The sequence below is a fragment of the Etheostoma spectabile genome, chromosome 19 (genome assembly GCF_008692095.1).
Source record: "Etheostoma spectabile isolate EspeVRDwgs_2016 chromosome 19, UIUC_Espe_1.0, whole genome shotgun sequence".
NCBI lineage: Eukaryota > Metazoa > Chordata > Actinopteri > Perciformes > Percidae > Etheostoma > Etheostoma spectabile.
The window spans coordinates 8,831,345-8,856,709 of NC_045751.1; the positions used below are offsets into that span (position 1 = coordinate 8,831,345).

Below are 25,365 nucleotides of genomic sequence, written 5' to 3' on the forward strand. Positions count from 1 at the left end.
ATTATTCAGTGAATTCAAAAATGGACCCAAAAGTGAATGGATTTCAGCTCTTTGTATTATCGATTTTCATCACTGATAATGATGAATTTCATCAGTTTCATCATTATCAATTTTCTTTACTTGCAGCATGGAAGTAAAGAAATAGTTTAATAATAAAAATAATATAATAGCATGGAATATGTTATATAAAAGAGAGTAAATCCAACAGAAAACAATGTAAATTAAAAAGTGACATGACAAATTAAGTCTTAAAACTGACTTAATAACACCCCTAAGATGATATTGTTAATACCTTTTTAATTTTACAGGGATATAAATTAAATCTTCTGGAGAGTTTTTGATGAATAATGCCTCAATGTTGATTGGTGGAGAAACACTAAACAGGAAAGTTAAAACACTTGCAACACTACTGTGTATGTGTGTGTGTGTTTTGTTCTTACCTGCATTTTTTAGGATGCTCATCTCTCTTGTTGTTGAACTCGAGGGAAATCTTAGCGTCCAGGCCGATGCCAAAGTAGTTGTTCATCACACACTTCTCTGAGCATTGTCTGTAAACACGCAAAAGATGTAGATTGTATATTAAAATGTGATAATAATACATTATACAAAATATGTAAATTGTATATTAAAAAGTGATAATAATACATAATACAAAATATGTCAATTGTATATTAAAAAGTGATAATAATACATTTAAACAAGAGCGCATTATTCAGCCACAGCTGGTATTTGAAGAACACAGATGTACAAACGCATGCACACAAAGACTTACACAGTGTCCTCGCTGAAGGTGACAGTGTGGAGGCTCTCTGGTTTCTCAAGGACAATGGGGGAGGTGGGACTTAAGCTTCCTTGACCTACACAGAGGTATAATAGTCACTTCCATAGAAAACATTTCCAAAAATAATGTAGTGTCCTTCTAAAATTTGAATAACATTAACAATGTCTCTTTAGACAAAATAACGCAGAAGAGTTCTTAAAATGCTGATGTTTTTCCAAAATGTACACATTTTAATATAGGCAAGGCAGCTTTATTTGTTTAGCACATTTCAGCAACAGGGCAATTCAAAGTGCTTTACACAAAATCAGTAAAAAGAAAAAAGAAAAACAGATAAAACATAAGTATAAACAGTTAAGACAGATAAAACCCTAACCCTAACCGTATCCCTGCTGAGTTCAAACCAAAGATACACTTACGTGGCTCAGCATCCTTCAGCTCCTCGCTGTTTTCTCTTTTGATGGAGGACGAGGATGACATTCTCTGGACCTGCGTGTGTTGGTTCTGCTCATCCACCACTGAAACCATGACGCAAGTGAACTTAACACTAAACACCAGAGGCATGATTGTGTCAAAATGATTCTAAAAGAAGAACAAACAAATCGGTTACCTTTCTCGGCCTGTTCAATGATCTGCCTCAGGGCTTTCTTCAGGCTGTTGGCCCTGAGCATCAGCTGCTCCTTGGACCGGTATGTTTTACCCTCTGAACCCGACTCACAGCCACTTTCGACAGGGCTTGAGCTGCCAATCTCCTGGTTGGGCACCGAACCAGCTGGCACCACCTGGATGTGACAGGAAAAGGAAGAGGAGACATCCTCTTACAGTGGGAACGCTGAAGCAAATCCTTACTATCCCTGTTCTGTGGAGCCTAGAAGCAGTTTAATATTCATTTACCGGCCATACTGAATATATCTGTATTTTGTTTATCAGATATAAAATGATGGTCAGTGCAAAGCTTAGTGCCTTACTCATTTTATTGAGCAGCAGGTTAAAATTACAATAGCATTTTGAGCACTGTCAATCTGTTGAATACAAAACCTTCAAAAGGGAGCAGAGACACAAAAAGCTGTATGCCATTTTGTTTTTTTATCTCCCGTGAGACTTAACTCTTTGACTCCTCGTTAAAGTGGAAATATTTCTATGAGCACTTAAAAGAAAAGTGATGTGTACATTCTGAGATAATCTGAATATTTTTAAAAAGGTGCAACTACATAGTATTCTTTCCATCTTTTGCGTTTTGGGCTTTAAACAAATCTCATACATCCATACAGTGTTAGATCTATCTTTGATTATAATTTGATCATTAAACAAGCAAGTTTTTTTGCTATCAGTCACACATTTAGTCACTTGTTCCAGACTGCTCAAATCTAAATTTGGTGCACAACGCTTCAGCTGTTTTGTGATTTCCAGCTGCACTGCAGTGATTGCTAAGACTATAATATTATATTGATTAGAATTCATAGTAGTTTTACCTGAGCCTCTGCTTCCTCACTTAAGGCCTTGACGAGGGAATCAAGCTTCTCATTCAGCAATGCACACTGGAGAAGAGACAGACAGACAAAAAGATATTTTTCATGGTTTCTACGGCTCCATTGCCCACTTCCAAAATCATATGAGGGGTGCAAATTGGGAGATAAAGTAAACACCACTGCTAGGCAGAAGTTCATAATTGTCATTTTTGTGTGGCTGCATTAACTCTCAAAACCAGCTTGAAAGAAATACCTATACAGCGCATCAAGGTCTTTTATCCGCAGAAGCAATAGGCAAATTTTCCTCTAGGCGTCAAAGCATCACATTATTTGGAAAAAGATAGATAAGTAGGACGGAGCTCAAAGCGCTCTGACAGGAGGGATTGGGTAAGACTCAAGACGCCACTGCTGGGTGAAAAGCTTTTCTCTTCTTAAAAATGTCTCACAAAGACATTTGGCAAACCACTCTTCCTCCCAGCATGACTCTCTTTGCAGTTTAAAACTTGTAGAACCTTTACTGGTGACCGACAGCTGCTGTTAATACGTATTTTTAAACCCATTAACATCCCAGTATTCACTTTATTCAGTATTCATTTTCTTTAAATAGCTTTTAGGTTGGAAAAATCACGTCTGACAGCATCACATAAAAATCAGCTTGTTCCATTTACTACCCAATGTTTACTAAAGTAAAATATGAAACCCCAATGGCTCCATGTTGTTCGTTCCATCAAATGGAAATATTTTAGATGCTTTTATCCACATTTCAACAGATTTAGTACATCACACCGCCTACTAAGAGGTCTTAGTCTGTCCGAGGTTTCTCCCTAAAAAGGGAGTTTTTTCTTGCCACTGTCGCACTAAATGCTTGCTCTTGGGGGAATTACTGGACTTGCTGGGTCTTTGTGAGTGAGTGTGGTCTAGACCAACGTTATCTGTAAAGTGTCTTGAGATAACTCTTGTTATGATTTGATACTATGAATAAAATTCAATTGAATTGAATTTGGTTACTTTCGAATCTCCGTTAGAAGTAAAAACTAGAACTACCGCCTTCTGGTTGTATTCCTCCGCCAACCAGTCAACTTGCAGTTTACATCAATGTCTGCCTAGACTCATATAATACGTGTAGTGTAGAGATTGTTTCTTTCATGTACAGTATGTTAACCAAACTCTAATTATTCATCATCATCAAAATGTGAAATATGGCCACATTTTCCACTTTCTGCAGCATATCATGATGTCACAGTGAAGTTGACCTTTGACCTTTCTGATATAAAACGTCATCACTTCATAATTGTATCCTATCAGACATTTGTGTGAAATGTTGTCATAATAAGCGTAGGAACTGTTGAGTTACGGCCAAAAGCACATTTTGGCACAGTGATTTTGATCACCAAAATCGAATCAGTTCAACTTAGAGTCCACAAAAAATTCCTCAAGACGTTAACGAGAGATCGCATTCACAAAAATGGGACACGCGGACAAACCCGGAAACATGTCTCCAGCCACGGCTATCGTCGGTGCGGCAGCATAAAAACAAGGTTTCAAATGAGTTTTGAAATGGCAGAATTTTAGCCAGAGGGGTGTCTTCAACTCTCACTGACATCCACACCTCTACTTTAACACTCATGTTTAACCTTCCAGCTTCAACCGCTCTTTTAACTGAATTCTTATGTGTCAAATAAATAGAAAAAATGGACACACCACACACACACACACACCACACACACACACACACACACACACACACACACACACACACACACCACACACACACCACACACACACACACACACACACACACACACACACACACACACACACACACACACACACACACACACCTACACTGCCCACTAGTTACGGTTATACAAGATCTTACATAAAACGATTGCACATACATAAAACCATTTACCTTCTTTGCCATTGCATCTGCCTCCTCCTTGTTCTCTGTGGCTCTCTCGTACGCCTTCCCCACCTCCGCCACAAAATCATTCACCGTCCCACACAGAAACCTGACGAAGGGGGGAGAGAGAAAGGAGAACAAAATGTGTGTGTGGGTGGTGGTTGTGGTGGTAGTTGATTAACAATAAAAATTAAAAAGGGTAACACGTTTCAGGTTTGGTGATTCACCGTGCAGTGACTGTGTTTGGAGATATTACACCGTGCACTCACTGTTAGGAAATATTACATAGACACTCATTTCATTTCCGCCTATCTGCCTGTCAGCTACGTCACCTCCACACAGTCCGTACTTACTCATAGCTTTTACATTGCTGCTGCATGACTCAGCGAGGAGGTTTCTCCAAACATACACAGCCCTCGGGTATTTGGTAAATATTGTAAAATGAATATTGCTGCAAATAAAACACGTCCCTATTATGTGAGCCGTGTGCTCTCGTAAGTGTTTATTTCCAAGTTAATTATCTGGTAATTACAGATGTTTCATAGTAGTTTGTTCTAACTAGTTCATGGTAGTTTTTGAAAGGCGTGTTGAACATTGTGCAAATGTCCCTTCAACTTGACGTGGCAAACGTGAAACGGAATCAATCACATCATTGCGCTAAAGGTGGCAGGGTATTGTTTAGAAAAGTTGCACAATGCGTTCTTAATATAACGTATTAAGATTCCAGGTGAAACTGCAACTTACAACAACTTACTAACAGTTCAATTTGTACTTCAACTGATATGTATTTTTATTTCCACCATATGTTGAGTGTTACTCTAGACCCTTGGCTAAATGAAACTGGTTAAAATTCCAAAGCAGGAAAGACACACTTTCTTTTTCCGACGACACCGGAGTTATGTTTAAATAAAAATTGGCTCAGTGTGCATCCTAAAGTCCCTGAAGTGTGCTGCAGGTATCCACTACAATTGGTAGAGGTTTAACACACACACACACACACACACACACACACACACACACACACACACACACACACACACACACACACACACACACACACACACACACACACACACACACACACACACACAACACACACACACACACACACACACACACACACACACACACAGCAGTGGAGAAAAGTGCTCTGTAATGGCCGCTCAACTCTTCCCAAAGTAAGACTACTAATGTACTAATGCACTAAAGATGACCATTCAAAACTGATTCATCTGTCTCTTTCACTTACAGTTGGGCAGCACTTACCGTCCGCTCAGTGTGTGTGTGTGTGTGTGTGTGTGTGTGTGTGTGTGTGTGTCTGTCTATCTCCTGGCCCCCACTTCACCCCTGTCCCTGTTTCTGAAGGCATTCATGGCACGTACTTGGCAGAGGAAATGACGTCACTGTGTTTGTCAGAGTCCAGGATCTTGGCAAGGTGGGAGGCCACAGAGTCTGCATACTGAGTGATGTGGACCTGAGAGAGAGAAAGAGACTTTAAAATGAATGGAATGATTCCTTTTTAGGTTAGTCTTGAATTTTTGACTACATTTCAGCAGTCTTTTAGCTGTGTGATGGCCCTCTGCTGAAAATCCACACTCTTTAATGAGATATAAATACAGTAAAACACAGATCTTCAACAGGGACTCAGACTTACTGCAGTTTTTATTAAAATGTCAACATGAATCCAATTAATTATTAGTAAATATAAATCAGCTTACTTGTGAAAAAAAAATAACATTTTTGATGCTGGCCTATAGGTAAGGAAGTCACTTAGGTAGCCATCCACAGATCCCGTTAACAAGGATTCACTGGGCAACACTATTTTTAATATTAAAAGATGATGCATAAAATCCTGCCAACAATTATTATTTTAATAGCTTATGCACTAAAAAGGTATACAAAAAAAGTTGTTAGGCAGGCCCTACCTGTTATTGAGGCCCAGTTTATATGCAACTCTATTGTATACAATATGTGTAGTAGGGGGTCCCTGCTCCATCTCTCTCAGTTAAGGGGTTAAGATCCCTGCAGTACAACGTTTGATACTGGGATTTTGAACGAGCCAAAACTGTTGTAAATTGTAAAAAAAAATTGTTGTATTTGCTAAAAAAACTAAGTATGTAATCGTGGTTGAAGAGTGTAGCATGGGCCAAGGAAAAACCCATACATTGTTGGAGCTGATCCGCATCAAGCATGGTTTCCACTCTGTTTATGTACAAAAAATATTTTATTTTACCAAGTTTATAATGTATGTTTGTCCTTCAACCATTTCTTAACATTCAGTCATGCCTGTAGGAAAAATACTCAAATAAATGTATTCATCAGTCAGTCATCTGAAAACTTTGACTGGAGACAGAATAAAAGACAGAACAACTCTAAGTCAATATAGCAGCTTCTCGGTACCTGCAAACCAACAGCCCACAAAAAGACTATTGCAGTCTGCCCATGCTCGAAAGACATGTCTGGTGAAGGTTTGGGGTGCTTTCACCCAAACAAATCCCCTTTTCAGTTGATTGGATCAGCCTTTAACTTACTGACAAATGACTGATGACAGCCTTAAAGTCTTTAAACTGGAAAGAATCGGATTGCTCCACTGGGAAATATTACTTAAATTAGCCATGTGAGTAATAAATGAATTAGTGGTGAGAAACTGGCTACGCAGGTGCAGAATCATGCAGTAATTTTAAAACTACAGAATGTCCTTTAACTACCAGACCAGGGAGTTGAGAAGCAGCTTTTTGTTTAAAATTTAAAATACACTCCCTGTGGTTTAGGTCTGATTGCTTTAGCTGCCAGCTGCCAGACTCAATTGATTCTCAGTGAATGTTTTCGAAAATAATTTCTTGGAGCTGGCGAGATCTAGCTGCGTGGGGCTAATTTATGGACGCCATCTGTCAAAAAGCAAACAGCTTCCTGAAAGTAATTTACCTGCAGAGGAGAATCAAGACTGTCGTCTTCTTTCACTATCTGTGCGCGTTTAGTGGTGGCGGGCACCTCGAACGTCATCACACTCCATCTAAAAAGACACACAAAGAGACACACCGATTTCAAGCATCGGAGAATGAACTTTATTATCAGTTAATCAGATCAATATAGCAGGACAGGACACGGAATTAAAACATGCAGCCTATATGTCCCTTTGATTGTTCTACTGATAAAAACACTACAATCCATATATAGCTCAAGGATCAGGAAGTCAGTTAACACCTACAAAACATGTTTTGTTTGCAGGTGTACTTTTAATTAAAGTAAGGAGCAGTTTGACATTTTGGGAAATACGCTTATTCACTTTCTTGCCAAGAGCTAGCTTGGAAAATTGCTGCCACTCTGTACAGTAAATATGAAGATACGGCCAGGTTAGCTTAGCTTAGCAAAAAGAACCAGCTAGCCTGCCTATGTCCAATGGTATGTGCCTACCAGCAACTCTAAAGCTTCTCTCTAGCTGATTGTGTTATGTCAATGTCGGGACTTGTTTTATGTCAGTCAAATTTTCTCTCATATCAATTATAAGCTTATGGACTTTAAAGTTTCAAATGGGGGCCTTCAGTATTTGGATCAAGTAGTTTGTGAAAAAATAAGGAGGGATGAATTTTTGGAGCTGCAGCAAGAAGCAGCTAGATGTTTGTTTTCAACCATCAGCAGTCAATTATGTACTAATGCTGTTAATGCATGACAGGTTATTTTTAATGTTGCTTATGAATGTTTCCAAGAAGTATAAATAGAAATAAACAGCCTGTAGTACTTTTAGGTAATTATCTTTGTTGCTTTGACTATTGCTTGCTACTGTCTGCGGTCCTTGAGAGATAAGAAAGCTCAAATTCGTTCTTTTGGGATTTTCTCCATCATCCAGTTGCAGAAAGAAAGAGAAATTATTGCACACTGTCTAACTTGCAAAAATCATCCAAGCCCGTTTTTCCTCTCAGTCATTATGATACTGTAGCTTAAAAGGAATTCAGTCCTTAGTCTACGTGGAATGGACCTAGGAACATAATAAGAAAGCCTTAAGAGGAAAACAAAGCAAACAGTGGACGGGACAACGTGGTTAGACACTGTACCTTACTGGGAACAAACAGTACTAACCACGTTGTTGCCCCCCACCCGTTCACCCTCACCCTCACCCTCACTCTCACTCTCTTTCTGGTCTTACCGGTCCAGCATTTTGGTGGTGGCTCTCTCCAGCTTCTCCAGGATCTGCAGCAGCTGAGCGTCGTCATCACAGAGGCCTCCCCAGCCCAGAACCCGAGCTAGGTCGTTGCCTGTGCCCAGGGGCAACACGCCCAGCTGGCACTGTAATGAAAGACAATATGCTGTCTGCAAACAAATTGATTGAATCCAATTTTCAAATGAGTTATGTCTCATCTTCCTAAATCACAAAGAGAGTAGGGAACCACTGTAAGTCAGATACTTCATATTTGTGGGCACAAATACAATTCAGGTGTTTAACATGGACTCTCTTTACTCTAAATAAAAACACATTTATATCCAAACATTAGATCTTTATTCTCTTGGCAAACATAAGCACAGTAGTTGCAGTCCACACTTCTATTTAAAGACACAAATATGAAGAGTTACTTATAAATCAAATTAATCATTTAAATTATTATTAATCAAAATCTTCTGTTCTCTTTATTTTGGGTTTCAGTAGACAACAGTAGACAAGCATTAAATTAGTACAGGCGTCTACTGTGCCAATCAGAAGAAATGATTAAAAAAAGGTTATTTTGAATTATGAAATTGCAAAAACATGGTTGATCACTTCTGTCAGAATCCAACAGATCAAAGGAATGAATGGATACAAAAGTGAAGGATGGAAATGATCATTAGTCTGCTCTAAATTTCCTCCTCAAGGACAAAAAAATATTTTTGAACTGTAACATCTCGCAACATAAAGATAAATAGTCTTTAGATTGTAATTATAGAGGCAAGGCAGAACAACACGAAAATCTTGAGGAAGAAATGTGAGAAACATCACACTGGCTGACACGTCATTAAATTGTTTAATCTGATATTACCGGAAAACTGAAACTTGATTTGAATGCCACTTAAGTATCCAAATTAAACACTAATTTGAAAATAAAAAACCATGTTATCCGACATGGCATTCATTGATTTGGATTACTTCTATGACATTGATGAATTTGTTTAGTTAATAAGTGTATCATTGGTCATTTTACAGATTGCCACCCTCACTTTGTCTTCGACCCTGTCCTTCCCTGACATTCTTTATTAATTGTGTCCTTTCCATTTCTCTCTGGTTCTGAATTCACTTCCTTTTGGGCTTTTCAGTCTGGTCCAAATGTTACTCGCCACATGTTCAACACTATTTCCATTTCAGGTTTATTTTCATTGTCTTATTTCTTGCCTGTATTTCTTGCCTTGTATTTCTTTCGTGCTTACTTGTTTGTGTGTTATTGTTTTGTTTTTTGTTTTTTGCTGTTGCTGCTATGCTGCTACTTGTAACGACAGAATTTCCCCGTCGTGGGATAAATAAAGTATAATCTAATCTAATCTAATTGAAAACAACAGACAGCAAAAGCAGTGTTTTACAGCAGTAAGCATGATCGGTCTGTGTACATTAAAGGCCATGAGTCTGTGTTACCTTATTTGACATGAATCTATGAATGTGCCTGTTATTTCTGATAATTTGATAAACAAAAATGGATATAATGCTTGAATAAATAAATCCCAAATTAACAAAACTGGTTAAAAAAGTACTATAATTTTTTAATAAATCACCAGAAGAGTCCGGTACAGCCTGACTCTAAAACTGAGATCAACTCAAGTTTATGTTGCTGTTGTTGTTGTTTAATGGTTGTTTGGTAAATTGCTCAATGCTTTTCTCAATGGTTATCATTTTGGCACAGTTGACTTCCCTTTGGGGCTGGTTAAAACTTCTTTGGACATTTCCTCTAGACAAGACAAACCCTGAAAAGGGTTACAAACTGCGACCACAGATGGAAAATATTGGTTTATTATCATTTGCAACATGAGCACAAGAGGTAGCTTTCCACTTTCTCTTGCCCAACAGCATTCCCCACAGTTACCTTCATTATTATATCATCATAATCCTCCTCCTCGCTCTCACCTGTTTATGGAGGTTGAGTTTATCCAGCTCTGAGAGGACCCAGCCCACGCTGCCATCGCCTCCGCACACCAGGATACGAAACGTCACAAACTTCTGGAAAAGGCGCAGGCTGCAGGAGGAGAGAGTGGGATGGATGGGAGGATGAGGAGAGGAAGAGGCGGAAGCAAAAAGCACAAAATGTTAAGAGGTAGATGTCATGAAAAGGCAGCAATGGTACAGCATCAGCACATGCATTAAACCAGTCGTGACGAACTACAAACTCCCACTAGGGAAGCAATCAACTAGTAGAAAAAGGGCTGTTAACAAGTACAATGTAAGACTTTTCTGCTGCATTTAAGCTTATTATTTCATTAATAATTGAAGTACTAGAATATAGTACCCGAGCTCTGGTCCTCCATTCATCAGGTCAAAGACCTGAGCTGGGTTGAGGAGCTGCTTGAATTTGCGGAGGAACTTCACTCCCTGGTTGTCTCCGCTCTTGGAGTTGACCAGGACCAGGAGAGGACTGGAGCACGACGCTGAGGTGGCCTTCCAGAAGCCTGAAAGAAAATCAATTAACAGGTTTAAAAAAATGAAAAGACTAGAAAACTATCTAATCAAGTACTATTCAAGTCCACATTTTGGCTAACACACATGGTTCATGTTGAGAAAGCTGTATTTGATGGATCTTGGAGACTGTGTCAGAACTGTCCAATTGATTGATTAATAATGACAGATACCTTTTTTGTGTAATTTGATGTAATTCTTTGGCTGTAGTATTCGTCTTTTATTCAAATTTCTACTAGAAAGGTTTGTCCAAGCATGACAAAATTTAAAATGTTCATTTAAATTGTTGGTTTTTTAAAATATTTTTCTTTGTATTTGCTATACTGTACAGTAGAAAAATCATCAAGGGTCATTTGCAATGTTACGCCCTCTGGATTTACACCACTGGAGGTGAAAGGTGACATTCCTGATGCTTGAACCTACTGTAAATGCAGTACAATAAAAACAAAAGAGCTTGTGTGTGTGTGTGTGGTGTGTGTGTGTGTGTGTGGTGTGGATCATACCATCTGAGTCGATGCTGTTAAGTGCTGTGGGCGGGATGATTGACACTCGATATTGACCCAAGGGACACACCTTACCCATTTGTTCTTTACAGCTGTTGTGAACCTACCACCCACACAAAAACACACACACCCACACAAAAACACACCCACACACACATACACACACACACACACACACACACACACACAATGGTCACCATAGTAATTCTATATTTCAGTTGAAGCAGAAAGGTCATTACATCCCTGTGAAACCCACCAAATGTCAGTTCTGTAACCTTTACAAATACCACCCTGATTCATTTGTGCATGTGTTTCTGTATGCGTGTGCGGAAGATTAGACTTATTAACGTGTGTTCATTTGCTCTACACACTCAAAAGCAATTCAGCCTTTGCTAAGCGGAACTGTAAGACAGAGTAAAGTACAATTCTACTGGACTGTTCTGCTGTATTTTGAAATGAATGCGTTCTTGTTAACTCATACTAAAGTGAAGGTTGCTCAGTCCATTAAATGTAGCTTTATTTTGCCTTTTATTTTTGCCTTTGATTGGTCTTTTGCACAGGAACATTTTTCTCTTGGAAGTTGCCGGAGGCGGTCAGAGCATCGGGTCAGACTGAGATACCCCAAAGCTGACAGCAATTCATCCGCCCTGTTTCATTCCTCATTTCTAACCTGTTCTCCTCACAAATAATAATTTTATTATGTAATTTTACCTCACAAAACATGAGTTTCTGACTAACCGCTGCCTAGATCAATTAGTTTGTTAGTGTTGTGTGACTTTGGAGGGCGAGTTAAGGACAATAAAAAAACATTTGGGAGCACATCTCACTCTGACTGCACTAAAAATCACAATTTCCTGTGCGTTTATCAACATGTCGGATTGTTTGGAGAACAAACGAAAGAAAATGTTATCTTACGTATTAATAATAATGAGATATATCAACTTATACTTCATACAGTTTTAGATCAAAAAGAAATATACTGCATTTATTGGAACCTGCAGTAAACGTTTTTTTCCCAATATTTCCTGTTTTCTAGTAAAAATGTTGCACTTTTTTTAGTAGCACAACACTTCCTGTATTATCCTTGATAGTTGGATTTGCCAGTTAGAGAGCTACTGGAACTCAATATTTGGGACATGCGGATCAAAACCTTTGCTCACTGCACACATGGCTTTTTCCCCACCGGAGATTTAATTAATTAATTAATTAATTAAGACCAATTCCACTGGCACAGACTCTAGTACCAAGGATATCAGTCAATTTATATCATTCATGTTTGATTTAAAATTTGTGTAAAAACTAGGGTAAGATGTAAACTGAAAATAACTCTCAGCTAGCAGTGATGTCCTAAATAAACACTAACACTGATTTGACGAGACAGATTTCTGACAGGAGAGAAGCCACGATTTAATTCCACTTACGATGGCTTTGCACCAGAGGCAGCGCCAGTCCTGCAGCCGCCGCACGCTGCCACAGTTCTTATCACACACCACACATTTGGCACTGACCGGCAGGTTGCCTTCCAGCCACTGGTGGGACATAAACACCTGGGAAAATATATGCAAAAACACTGAGGATTTGAGGAATCAACTGCCCTGAGACAAAGCTCATTTGACTTGAAGTCATGATAAATCGGGCATATATTTTTTGCTATTTGCATGCAAAGATCTATGGAAATCCAAAAAATTGTGTATTATAATTTGCATGCTTTTCCATCTTGGGTAACGTACTGTATACTAACAGTTATATTCAGTCTTTTAAGTGATCATGTTTTAGCTTTGGCACACAATCTAAACTCCTAGTCAATTAAACTGAAGCTTTCTACAGTCCCAACATTGTTTTTGTTGACATGTTTTGTCTCACCCCTTCCTCATCCTCAATGATGTCATTTCCTATGGACGCCAGTGTTGTCCATTTGCAGTTGTTGGTGGAGCGAACTGCACAGCGTTTATGAGCCTTGAACTTACAAACTGTGGAGGAAAAATGAATAAATGTCATGATAAACAAACTCAAATAAATACTCTTGGCAATTGAAATGCAAAAAGCATTTGAACATGAAGCGCTGAGCAAAGTTATCGCATTATTCACACTGTAATTTAGCATTTTTTTGCAACTTAAAGAAGAACAAGGGCCAAGAAGTTTGTACTTGGGGTTCTGTGCTGTGATAAATCTAACCACCAAATGTCTGTTATATATTCTGAATCAGAAGTGGTCGGACAATTTAACTTTTACTAGAAAAATCTTTTATTGGCTGAGTGTTGGATTGGCCGCGATAATGTTCATATGAATCAAGATAAAATAGTGATGTCATTTATAAACGTTTCTCTAAATTTTTGTTCATTCCAATTATTTCATTCCGATATAGGAATCAAGTAAACTGACATGACAAATCAAGAATTTGCGATTTGAAAGAATGCGATTAGCTTATTGTGATGGCCGCGATTAATCAAATGTGTTAGGTGTAACATTAGATTTTTTTATTTATCTCTATATTATTATATTTACTGTTTTTTTTTAAGCTAAATGCTGGAAAAATGTAACATATCCCAGATTGTTTACAGAAATGTCCTATTTTCAGTGAAATTTTAATTTAGTTTTTGTAACTTTAATTAACATGATCGTAGAAGGTGCAACATGTCGATGCTGCTATTGGACTGAGGAATATCAGAAATTTCCGTTTACAGGAAAGTGCTGATATTTATTATTGGAATTGTTTATACTATTATAAATTTAGTTTTTGTGTTAAATGTTTTGTGTTTGACTAGCCAATGTTCCATGCTTATTAAAAGAAAAACACTTTGCTGGCAATTCATATCCATATGATCATCCTCGCATAAGAATATAGAGACGTTTTAATGGTGTCTCATGTTATACTGCTCCATTAAGTGTTTTATCTGTTACACAGTGAATATTAAATTTAAACTAAACTAATAATAAAAACAAATAAAAAAATTGACACTAGATTTCCCCCCAAATCGTTCAGCCCTTATAATTCATTCAGCAGACAACATCAAGATTTTGCTCAGACATTTCCCAATAATGTGAACTGACAACTGACCTAAAAACGCAGCATGTGTGTGTTTTACTGCTGATATGAGAGAGGTGAGGAATGTAACCAAGGTATCAGTGTGTCAAACCCATGATAAAACCTGCTTCGCCCTGCGATAAGGAGCAATGAACCTACTTCTGTACTTTCACAGTCAGCTGCTCTATATGCTTTTCTATAATGACGGTCAGTTAAGAGCACACAAAAAAATCTCAGACCTATACTGTACATGGGAGAAAACATTTAAAAGGTATTCTTCAGAATATCTGGTTAGGTCAAAACTATTGGTATTGGCCCTCGGTGAGTCTTTAAATGTGTGTATACTGTATGTGTTTGCCTATGTACCTTCACAGGACAGGCCGTGGGAGGTGACGCCTGGCAGAGCCTCCCTGCAGACGTTGCAGAAGGTCGGCCTGGCGTGCGAGCAGGCGTACCAGTTGTGCATCCCAGAGAAATGCTCCATGTTGAACTGGCTGGCCTGGGGTAAAGGAGAAATATGGAAGGAGAGGAAAACTACATCAAGTTTTTCGGAGGTGATAACACAGAACTCATTGGAGTGCTACATCATAAAATCTCGCCTGGGGAAAGAGAGATATTGCAGGATGGGCACAATGACTTTTCAAATTTCATGCTGAACTACACAGCCAGAGTAAGCATGGATACATGGATAAGAAACTGACATCAGCTGTACCTATTAAACTTTGTGGCCCCCGGATTGAAATGAACAAGTATTGACAATATCAAGGCTACTGCTGACTGGCCTGAGCAAAAGAGGTCCATACGGGCAGAATTAGGCGTTAGCCAGTGCCTTATAGTTTTGGTCAGGTTGAATGAGGTACTTATCCATTGTTGGTGTATTACCTACAGTACATGGTGGTCGGCACGCCCGCAGAAGCAGATAAAGCAGTAGTATCGACACTAAAGCTAAGCATTGTACTGCTGTGGATGGGGGACAGCAGCAAAACCTATTTCAGCCACCTAAAAAAGGACCACCTAAAACATCTGGTTAAAATCAGCTATATCTAGCAATACTTTGCTTAGCTTCCGTGTTGGTATGCTTGGAACAATAAAAGCCCAAAACCTGAAAGAATTTCAACTTAGCTAGGATGGCAGCGTACAGTCTTTAGCTCTCTTTATAGCCTATTAAAAGCAGAGGGTGTGGTTTTATGAGCCACATTAATCTGCTGGAAACAGCTAAAATGAAAAGTAGATAGGAGAAATGAGGGATCAGGAGAGTTTTTCCCTTCATGAAAAGGAGGATACTTTGAGAAAAGAACAGATGGGAGAAGAATTAAGAATTGATGTGTGACGCCTGTTCTCATTAAAATAGATTAAACACTAGCTTCTTATCAAATGATCGTCAATTTGGCACATATTTGATATTCTGATGTCAGCCTGCAGCATGAGTAACAATTCCTGATGTCCACCTTTACAATAAATAACAATAGTAGAACATGAAGAGACTGCCGGAGACATGAAAAAACACTTACCTCGTAGGTTTCCCATTTTTGGACGGATTTAAGAGCGCCGATCCAGTCCTCCATTTCCTTCCTGCTCTCGGCACATAACATTAGTTTGCGAAATGGAGTGATCAGCTAAGGGGAAAAAAATGAAAAAACATAAGAATGAAAGTCTAAGCATAAAAGTGAAATATTTTTCTTCATATCTTGTCTGGAGCCAAATCTATGCACCAAATTTATTCATTTGTCATCATCACATCACATTATTGGGCTGGCTATCGTCAGCATGCTAACATTCTCACAATGGCAATGCCAACCTGCTGAGGTTGAGCAGGTATTCTAACATTAGCTAATTTGTGCTAAACACAAACTACAGCTGACGCTCAAGGGAATGGTTTTATTTTTCCAGGTATAGATTACGTTTTGGATCATAGTGGGTCATACGTATGGAGCCCTTAATGACTTTTTATTTTGGTGCGCACGAGAATTTTTTTGCTACGCAGGAAAAAGTATCTTGTGCTCACAAGAAACCAATCTAAGGCTAGCAAAATGATGCTAACAAAATGCTGCTAAGGTTATGTAGCTAAAGTTAATATTTCACATTCACAGCATGACATCAGTTAACAGTTGCCTATAATCTTGAATTTGTTGATGACACTATCAGATACATTTTATTGCGTTTTAAGGAAGATAAATACCTTCTCTTACTTAGATTATTTTCTTGAGCGCACAAGATAATTAATTCCCATGTCTTCTTAGAGGCTCCGTACATAAGCGATGATTGAGAGGGACTATTTAAGTTTGAGACAAAAAAATCTATTGTAGGGAAAATCATACTCTTTGTGCCTTTAAAGAAACATGACCATTTGTACCAGATATCATGACAAGCTATCCAATAGTTGTCAAGGTTTTTCAGTCTGGACCAATGTGTTTAAATTCAACTGTACGGTTTTGAAATGCTTTATTTTTGAGACCCGTCTTGTTGCTTACAGTGAAGCTGTTGTTGATATTCTTGGTGCTGGTCTCGGCCACACTGGCGTCTGATAGGTCTACTTCATCAAAAATCAAAGACTGATGGGAAGAAAAACAAAACAATGCAAAAATCAGCTTCATCTGCTTTTCTTTTAGCATATCCAGGTACTGTACATACAATCACAACTGTCTTTCCCCTCACATCGCTCAATCACATGTAAATCCTTCTTTGATGTGTAATCTCATAACTGTTTCTACCTTGTGATTACGGTTACTGAAGCTTACTGAATTGTATCTAAAATTTTTACAAATGCCATAAATATTTTGTGCTGCTGTAGGAAGTTTCCCGCATTCTTGTACCTTGCAGTCTTTCGCATAGTAGAGGGTCCTGCCTCTGAGTTTGAAATACCTCCTCTTCCATCTCTGGAAAGAACTGGTCTGCTTTAACAGGATTCCCTCCTTCACACTTTTCTGTAGTGAGACAGAGAAGGGAGAAAAAAAAAAAACAGACGTTAGTGCATCCAGATCCTGGAATAACTAAAGCGACAGCTACTCTTCCCTGGAGTTTGGATAGTGTCACTAGGATGGGTCCTTTCTTTCTTTGCAGAGATGAGCAGAGAGGTTCTGAATATGTCAAGATAAGAGACACTCAGAAATGTTTACAGAAAGGACTATACCTGTGCAGTTTCAAACCCCTGCCAGTCATTTACTGAATGTATATGTTATTCATTTATCTGTTAAATAAGAAAATACGCTACGGTTGGCTTGGTGTCCGGGCAGTAGGTGTGTCGATAAGATAAGATAAATACAGCAAAAACACAGGAGGTATTGTTCTGATTATAGGAGCAACAGTGATGGAGTGATGCAGCAATTAGGATGTGCAGCCATCCGTGTCTGCATAAGAATTGTTATCACGACAAGCGCATGACTTGATTTGATACCATCGATTTCATGTTTGTCTGCATCTCTGCTCATCATGCACTCCTTCTTTCACTCTCTCCATTTATGAGTACATGCCCTAAGAGGATAGAATGCATCATGGGTAATCAATTTGAGGTAGGAAATCAAAGGGTCGCCATGGAGATCCTCATTTCTCGAACAGGAGAATACCCAAGCCTAGGTGCTGGCGCAGGCACATACTAGAGCTCGACCGATAAATAATAAATAATAAAACAATTTTAATCCAGAAAAGCGTTACAAGACATAAACAGATTTCCCTAACATCACTAAAATAATATGATAATAATTGTTTTACTGTCACAACAGAACAGAAGAACATCATAATATATTGAAGTTCTGATAAATAAAATGTATAAACATTAATACAAAACTTAAAGTCCTTTGAACAAAAACCCATTAACAAAAACAAAAATCTGTGTGGCCAACAGGGACATTGTAGATTGTCCTCTGGTAGACAAACAATGCAACGCGGTTGACAGCCAGTTTTTTATTTTTTAAATATTCATTTATCAGAATCATTTATTTGTCATTATAAATGATTCTGATGAATGAACATCATCTTTTTTAAATTGGCCATTAGAAATGCCGATATCGATAGATTGGTAAATGTCTAATATGTAACGATGATATCGACCCGCTGATATATCGGTTGGGCTCTAGCACATACACACACTAACACGCATGCACGCACGAAAGCTCATTGTGGGACTGGCTCTAGTCGCTGTAGTTGGGCACCAGAGCCAGTATTGTACAAATTGTGCAAAAAAAACAAAAACAAAAAAAAAAACAGACACGATTAAAAAAAAATATAAAAAAATACAATAACCTGTGCTAGAATAACCATTTCACAGAAAATAATAAACATTTTCAATATATTTCTGTAAAAACTTAAAAATGTGTCCTATATTATCAGGATGACTTACAGGAAATGACTAACCATGCTGCTCTTTCGCAAAAGCCTTCAGGACAAATGTCTGCATGCTGTAATGAGCAATCACCGAAAGTAAGCCCATATAATTATTACCAGGTTCCCGGATTTTATTTACTTTATCTGGAATTAAACAACCGGCACTGCAACTATAAACTGTAGGCAAAGGTAAACTGTGCCAACCTGCATCAATGATGTTGAAATAGTAGTGTGATTGCAATCATAAGCGTTGCCATTTGTTTTTAATGTTCGGACTGAGTACAATAACATCACCAAATATGACTTGTGTAAACTTGTGACTGGTTCTGGTTTTTTTGTTTCACATTGAATGTAGCAGCAAAATTGGGCAACATGCCTCTTTCATAACCATAGAGAGCTCTCAATGTCAAGGAGTACAGGGGTGAGACATTTATTGACATGTAACACTATTTTACGACCACAGAATGAAATGACAAAGAAGTGCTTAAAAGTAAAGTGGGAGAGAGGTGGAGCGGATATTGTTTTTGTTATCTCCAGAGAAAACTGCTTAATTGCGTTGTAATTAAAGACAGGACAGGCAATGACAAAAGACTCCCTGCTTTCCACAACAGAGGTATGTTGTTTATCTAGATCAACCAGAGTTCTCAACGAGGTTGACCCGGGAAAGTTGGGTAAGCAGTAACACGGCAGGGTCCCCGGATCGGTGCAAGATCTGGGAAATCTGCCCTTTAGCAAATAACTCCAAAGCTCAGATGGGACGTTTAACACCTGCATGACAACAACCAACAAGCCAACAGCAGGATAAGATGTGTGTAAACTTTGTGTGTGTGTGTGTGTGTGTGTGTGTGTGTGTGTGTGTGTGTGTGTGTGTGCTTCCATCTCATCTGGGTTCTATCTGGATACAAGACACATGAAATGACAGGAGTAAATGGGGCCTTAGTTAACGCTACTCTACAAAAAAATAGTTCAATGCATCACTGGGTTTGGCATTAATACAAGCACATGCATGTTCCACATTTTCACTTCCTCATAAACTCAGTGCTAATTAAGTACATTACAAACAACCAAGCTGTCTCTTATGCTCCCTCTGTTAGGATGCTAAATGAAGCAGAGTGTGTTGAGCATAAGCTTGTAATGTTACTAGGATATCATGTGTCAAATTTTTTTTGTCAATTTGTACTTTTGGTTCCTTATTCTTTGACAAGATTTTCCCATATCTAAATCATGAAACTTTTAGAACGTGAGGCTTTTCTATCTATTCATTTATATTCATTTTCTCTTTTACAATCCCCCCCATCTTTACATCCCTGCACGTTCGTAATTTGTCGTCTTTACATCTATTCACTTCTCTCTCTCTTTTAGCTGCATTATTTCTGTTTACACCTCTCATTCCCCATTTTTTATCTCACTCATCTATCTTTCTTGTTTTTTCTCTGTCCTCCTCCTTTCTTTCTGTCTCACTTTCTCTGGCAGTCTGTTGTTGCAGTAATGGCCTTGGCTGTCTGAAGAGACGGAGTATTACAGGGTTAGAAGCACCTCCGCAACCAGTGTTCAAATCTAATTCAACGCTCCATCACTATCTGATTTCTCAACCGCATCTCTGCGTGTTTGTGTACATGTGTGTCCATGAGATATCCCAGCTTGTAATGACATAACTAGAGATTCTTGTGCTCCCAAAATGTATGCTTCTTTCTTAGAATAAATGTGCGCTTATACCCTGAGGGAGAACAAATGTCAAATTGTGACAATGTTCCAGAGAGAGAGAGAAAGAATAAGGGGAAGAATTGATGGTGGAAACAATGACAGATAGCCCAATGGCATGGATCATTAGCGAGGATAGATAGGAAAAAGAAACAGAGCTGTGACAGTGGTGAGGAGCGAAGGGAAACAACTTAAAAAGGTAGGAAACAGGAATTACAAACAAACAGGGACTCTGGCGAGTCGACATAAAAGAGAATAAAACAAGAACAAGGCAATGCCTTGTGGAGGAAGAAGACAGAAGAAAACATACAAGAAGGTGTAAAGGTCACTTCTGACTAAACCACCTGACACATCAGAGATAACGGCTAGGTGCAACACCCCTCTTCCACCACAAATCAGGCTTATCAGTGGTTGCCACAGCAAAAACCACCAGGAGATTTCAGTCAAGAAGCTAACCAGAGTAGTTTTTGATTGACAAAAGCAGCTATTGACATAGCAACCACTGATATACTGTAGCTAAGGGACGTACAGTACTGTAAGTAAGTAAGGACCCAACTTAGGATATTTCAATCTAGGCTTGAAACTTAAAAAGGCTGTTGGCTGCAAGTTAAACCCTAGCTGCTAACATCTGCCTTGGCTAGCGCACTTTCCTGTGGAAATATCTTTGAGCCATTTTGCAGAACAAAACAAATGCAAGATACATGGAAACCCTTGAGTATTCAAGTTTAAAATATTTTAAAAGTTGCTTGTTGTTAAAGATAATGCTAAATTGAATTGATAAAGCATTCAGATTTAATAAAATGCTATTGAATGCCGTGTGTGTGTGTGTGTGTGTGTGTGTGTGTGTGTGTGTAAAATGGCTTGTTCACATTTTAGTTACACTCAGTTGCTCGCTTACACTCAGTTGCTCGCTTATGATCTACATCTAGTTAAAACCACTACTGTCTAACACACCACCATGTACAAACAAACTGTTTTACACAAGTGTGTCTAATATTTTGTCCACCCTATTTATATCAATGCAGGTAGCTTAAATATTAGAAACATCTCTCAGAATTCAACTCAACCTGCAGCACACACTACAACCTCAGATTGTCCCATTAAGTTTAATCAACACTTCAACAAAAACAGAACATCATAACTTTCATGAAGAGAGGATTTACAGCAGGGCTGTTGTATTAGACTGAATTAGATTTAGCGAGTGGCAAGTAATAAACTGGAATATAATGAATAACATATAGGGAAGTAACCCACAGGCCTTGAGAAATACCAAAGGTAAAGTTAGCATTATCACACGTCGAGCAATCCAATCGTATTTACGTCCAAAGGATTGAAGCTGCCATATATTCACCTCAACATAATTCATGAATCATGCTCAAGCTGCACACACAAAAAGTGTTACGTGGACTGGACGCCAACGTAACTAGCAAGAAATCAACACTGGGAGTTTAGAGAGACAAAGGTTACATAATGTGTGTTGCCAGTGTGTTTATGGACGGCTGTAGCCACTTTTATGGCGACACTTGGGGGGAGCTGAGGAGGGTGGATTTAGTTAGCATATGGTAAACAATGCTGTAATCTGCATTACTGGTATGACTGTGACCTGTAACAATGGCATTTGTAGCTTCGGAGATAACGTTGCAGGCAATAAAACCTTCCTCTGCCACAATCTGGGTGCAAAGTTTAACCACAAACACAGGATTACTATTGAGACAGGTGATATAGAATAAACTAGACTTCACATGATTATGCACACATATTTGTATGCTGCAACATGTGTGACCTTCTCACAACACCTCCCCTGGGCCATTTCTTTAACTAATCATTTTAATCAAGTAGCCTGATTGAATAAGACTAAAGCTTCCTTCCGATTGGCTACTGTGCAGAGAGGCACATCAGCAAAGCATAAGACGCACACGTGTACTGTGCACATGTCTGCATAAACACAACTACAGTGTATGCAAAGGGCAGGTTCTGCACCAGCTTGCAGTCATACTGTCGCCACACCGTTGACGGTGTTTTCCTCTCCTCTCCAGCTGAGAGACGTTGTCAGACAAATCAGTGTATTCATTAGAGCAGGACTAATTCATCACAACAATCAGTCCTAGTACACACACAAGGTGCAGTAGATATGCACACAAAAGCACATTAAACTTACTCATCTGCAAAATGCACACAAAGTCACACAGATCTCTGAAATACGACTGATTCAACCCTTCCTCTTTTCGAGTCCGCTACATTTAACACGCACCCATGCATGCAGGCACGCACGCGTCTATCAAAAAACACTGTGTGTTTGTATGTACATTTATTGTTTGTTTTGTTTGAGAAACCCAGAGTGATGCACTGCTCATAGATCTAGTCAGGCTTAAGACTACGTATCAATGAATCTATCAGTTGTTTTTTTATAAACTGATTTATCCTGCAGACTTTTTATCCTGCAAAAGATAATGCTGTCAATATTTTATGTTGCCATTATTTTCCAGAAAAAGCAACGCAAAAATCATGAAAAGAACAAAACCAACAATGTGTTCCTCCATCCCTTATTACTTTCGGACTTTCCCGCCTTTCTATAACATTCACTCTTAAGCCACTTTGTTCTTCCTGATAATCTTCACAAATATGTACTTACTTTCACATTAAAGGCTCAGTAATTTCCTAAAACAGTTGCCTATAGCTGGCACAAATATTGGCAGAGGGACATCATCAATGTCTTTTGAGTTTCAAACACTTAAATCAATCCCCAAGGAAAAGGCAGGAGTTAATTTATTATATTTATCTTTTTTGTCAACAAAGACCTAAAACAAACAATACAATGATCAAACTAACAAGCTCTGTCTGTGTAGTCAAAGCCTGATCTAGCTTATTCCGGAGCTCCATAACTCCATTTAAAACTCATAAAAAATGGTCCCCCCAAAAGACATATTTACTATATAATGTGTTCTGTTGGCTAAGAACTATAGTGCCAGCTGTTTTAGGGAATTACTGAGCCTTTAATGTGAAAGTAAGTCCATATTTGTGAACCTATTTGTGAAGATTTACAACCTCAGCAAGAACAAAGTGGCTTAAGAGTGAATGTTAAAGAAAAGCAGGAAAGTCTGAAAGTAATAAGGGATGGAGTAACACATTGTTGGTTTTGTTCTTTTCATGATTTTTGCATTGTTTTTTGTTGAAAATAACAAAAACAAACACTTTCTACTATCCCACCATGATTTCATTCTTATCTCATAAAATGGCACATGGGTGACCACACATTTGCCAGCCCAAAACTAACTTTGAAACGACACAAAGTCCCTACGCACTGCTGGAGCTTCATGTGCTTCTCAGTCTGTTCGAACAAAACCCCAATAAGGCAAGTTATCTGCGGTGTGTATGCTAGCAAAATCACCTTTAAAACAGGTTCATAATACCCTCTATTGTCTATCCAAAATTGTGTGTCAGTCAAAGGGCTCTTTGGGCTCAACATTTAGTTTCTCTCACACTGACCTCTTTCACCTGGCGACTCTGAAGGGATTTCTCGAATGTGACTGGACTCCAGTTCGTCCTCATGGCTGAGCTGGTCGTCGTCCCCTTGCCCTCTTCCCTCACAGCGAAACAACAGGGGCGCCAAGCAGCACCCGCTGGACTGACACAACCCCAGCATTGGCAGCCCCTGCTGATGGCCTCGCTGTCTGTACTAGCTACACAGTAATGCAGCACAATGACTCCCTCAACTTTTGCTCTTTTTTGTTGCTATTTGTGTGGTTCTCCACCCATATTTTTCTTCTTCCTCTTCTTGAAAAAGATTTCTTCTGCCTTTTTACGCAAAAGTGTCCCTCTAACCTCTATGTATATCGCTCCCTTACCCACCCACACCTCAGCAGTAACACAGCAGCAGCTCCTCAGACAATACAATCCTACTTCCTCTCAAACTTCCCTAGTCAGTTAGCCACACCCACTCAGGTGTTCAGGTGGAGACACAGACACACACACACACAAACACGCACACGCACACACACGCACACACGCGCGCACACACACACACGCACACACACACATGCACACACACACACGCACACACACACACACACACAAACACACAAAATAAGGTGGAGCGTGCCGATGAGCTCTTCTACATGACACACAACTCAGAACAGTGGTGTGTGTCTCTGTGTTCATGTAAGAACAAGCCTATTTCCTTGAGGCTATAAATAGAACTGGAAGAACCTGTCCGATGGCAATGAAAGCAAACACACACACACACTCTCTCACACACACACACACACACACACACACACACACACACACGCAGAGGACAATGGCTGCTTCTGCTTGAATGCTGATTTAGGGCACGAGATAACTTTAAAAACACACTCATTCATGCAGGAATGGGCACGCTCCCCACACACACACACACACACACACCACACACACACACACACACACACACACACACACACACACACACACACACACACACACACACACACACACACACACATAGTCACAGTCACATCATGTCAAATTGACGAGAAGGTTAATGGCATATCACTCTGCTTAAGCGAGCTGGAAACGTTACTGTGATTACACAAACTCATATCCTGCCAGCCCTGACAGTGTTCTTGTGTGTGTGTGTGTGTGTGTGTGTGTGTGTGTGTTGGTGTGTGTATGTGTTCCCGTCTGTTGTCTACGCACCGTTATCGGACTGCTTTCAGTGTCAGATCAGTGTCTCATCTGCCAAGGCAAATTACAGAAAGTGTGTGTGTGTGTGTGTGTGTGTGTGTGTTTTCCGCCAGTCGGCATATCATTCCGTCTTTAATACGCAGAAACAGGCTGTTCCTTGCAAATTCACTCACTGACACCAACTCTCTCTCGCTCTCCCCGTCTGTCCTTCTGTCTCGCTCTCTCAATTTCCTTCCGTCATATTTTCCCTTTCGCTTTTCCTTTCCCAAAATTTTTTTTTTCCCCCACCCCCATCTTTTTGTCCATCCAAATACCTCGTGGTTAAAACCAATTCCGAATCAGGTCAAGGGGATTCATTGGCGTCTTTAATGAGTCA

The 25,365-nt window shown here is 39.1% G+C and overlaps 1 protein-coding gene across 5 annotated transcripts in view; it reads right to left on the bottom strand.

The window, feature by feature from the left end:
- Positions 1–25,365, bottom strand: part of si:dkey-172j4.3 (diacylglycerol kinase delta) — an 87,527-nt gene that overhangs the window by 15,176 nt on the left and 46,986 nt on the right. For 4 of the 5 annotated variants that reach the window (XM_032544359.1, XM_032544360.1, XM_032544361.1 and 1 more), the window contains 18 exons: positions 17,120–17,230; positions 16,778–16,858; positions 15,818–15,922; positions 14,673–14,805; positions 13,145–13,251; positions 12,703–12,828; positions 11,282–11,384; positions 10,612–10,771; positions 10,233–10,341; positions 8,295–8,434; positions 7,076–7,163; positions 5,533–5,624; positions 4,160–4,259; positions 2,251–2,316; positions 1,389–1,560; positions 1,198–1,296; positions 773–857; positions 441–548 (listed from right to left, as the gene is read on the bottom strand). In XM_032544359.1, the coding sequence (XP_032400250.1) occupies positions 441–548; positions 773–857; positions 1,198–1,296; positions 1,389–1,560; positions 2,251–2,316; positions 4,160–4,259; positions 5,533–5,624; positions 7,076–7,163; positions 8,295–8,434; positions 10,233–10,341; positions 10,612–10,771; positions 11,282–11,384; positions 12,703–12,828; positions 13,145–13,251; positions 14,673–14,805; positions 15,818–15,922; positions 16,778–16,858; positions 17,120–17,230 (1,985 nt within the window). Of the gene's footprint in view, positions 1–440; positions 549–772; positions 858–1,197; positions 1,297–1,388; positions 1,561–2,250; positions 2,317–4,159; positions 4,260–5,532; positions 5,625–7,075; positions 7,164–8,294; positions 8,435–10,232; positions 10,342–10,611; positions 10,772–11,281; positions 11,385–12,702; positions 12,829–13,144; positions 13,252–14,672; positions 14,806–15,817; positions 15,923–16,777; positions 16,859–17,119; positions 17,231–23,813; positions 24,203–25,365 lie in introns of those variants that run through there. The other variant, XM_032544362.1, reaches the window with a different exon arrangement.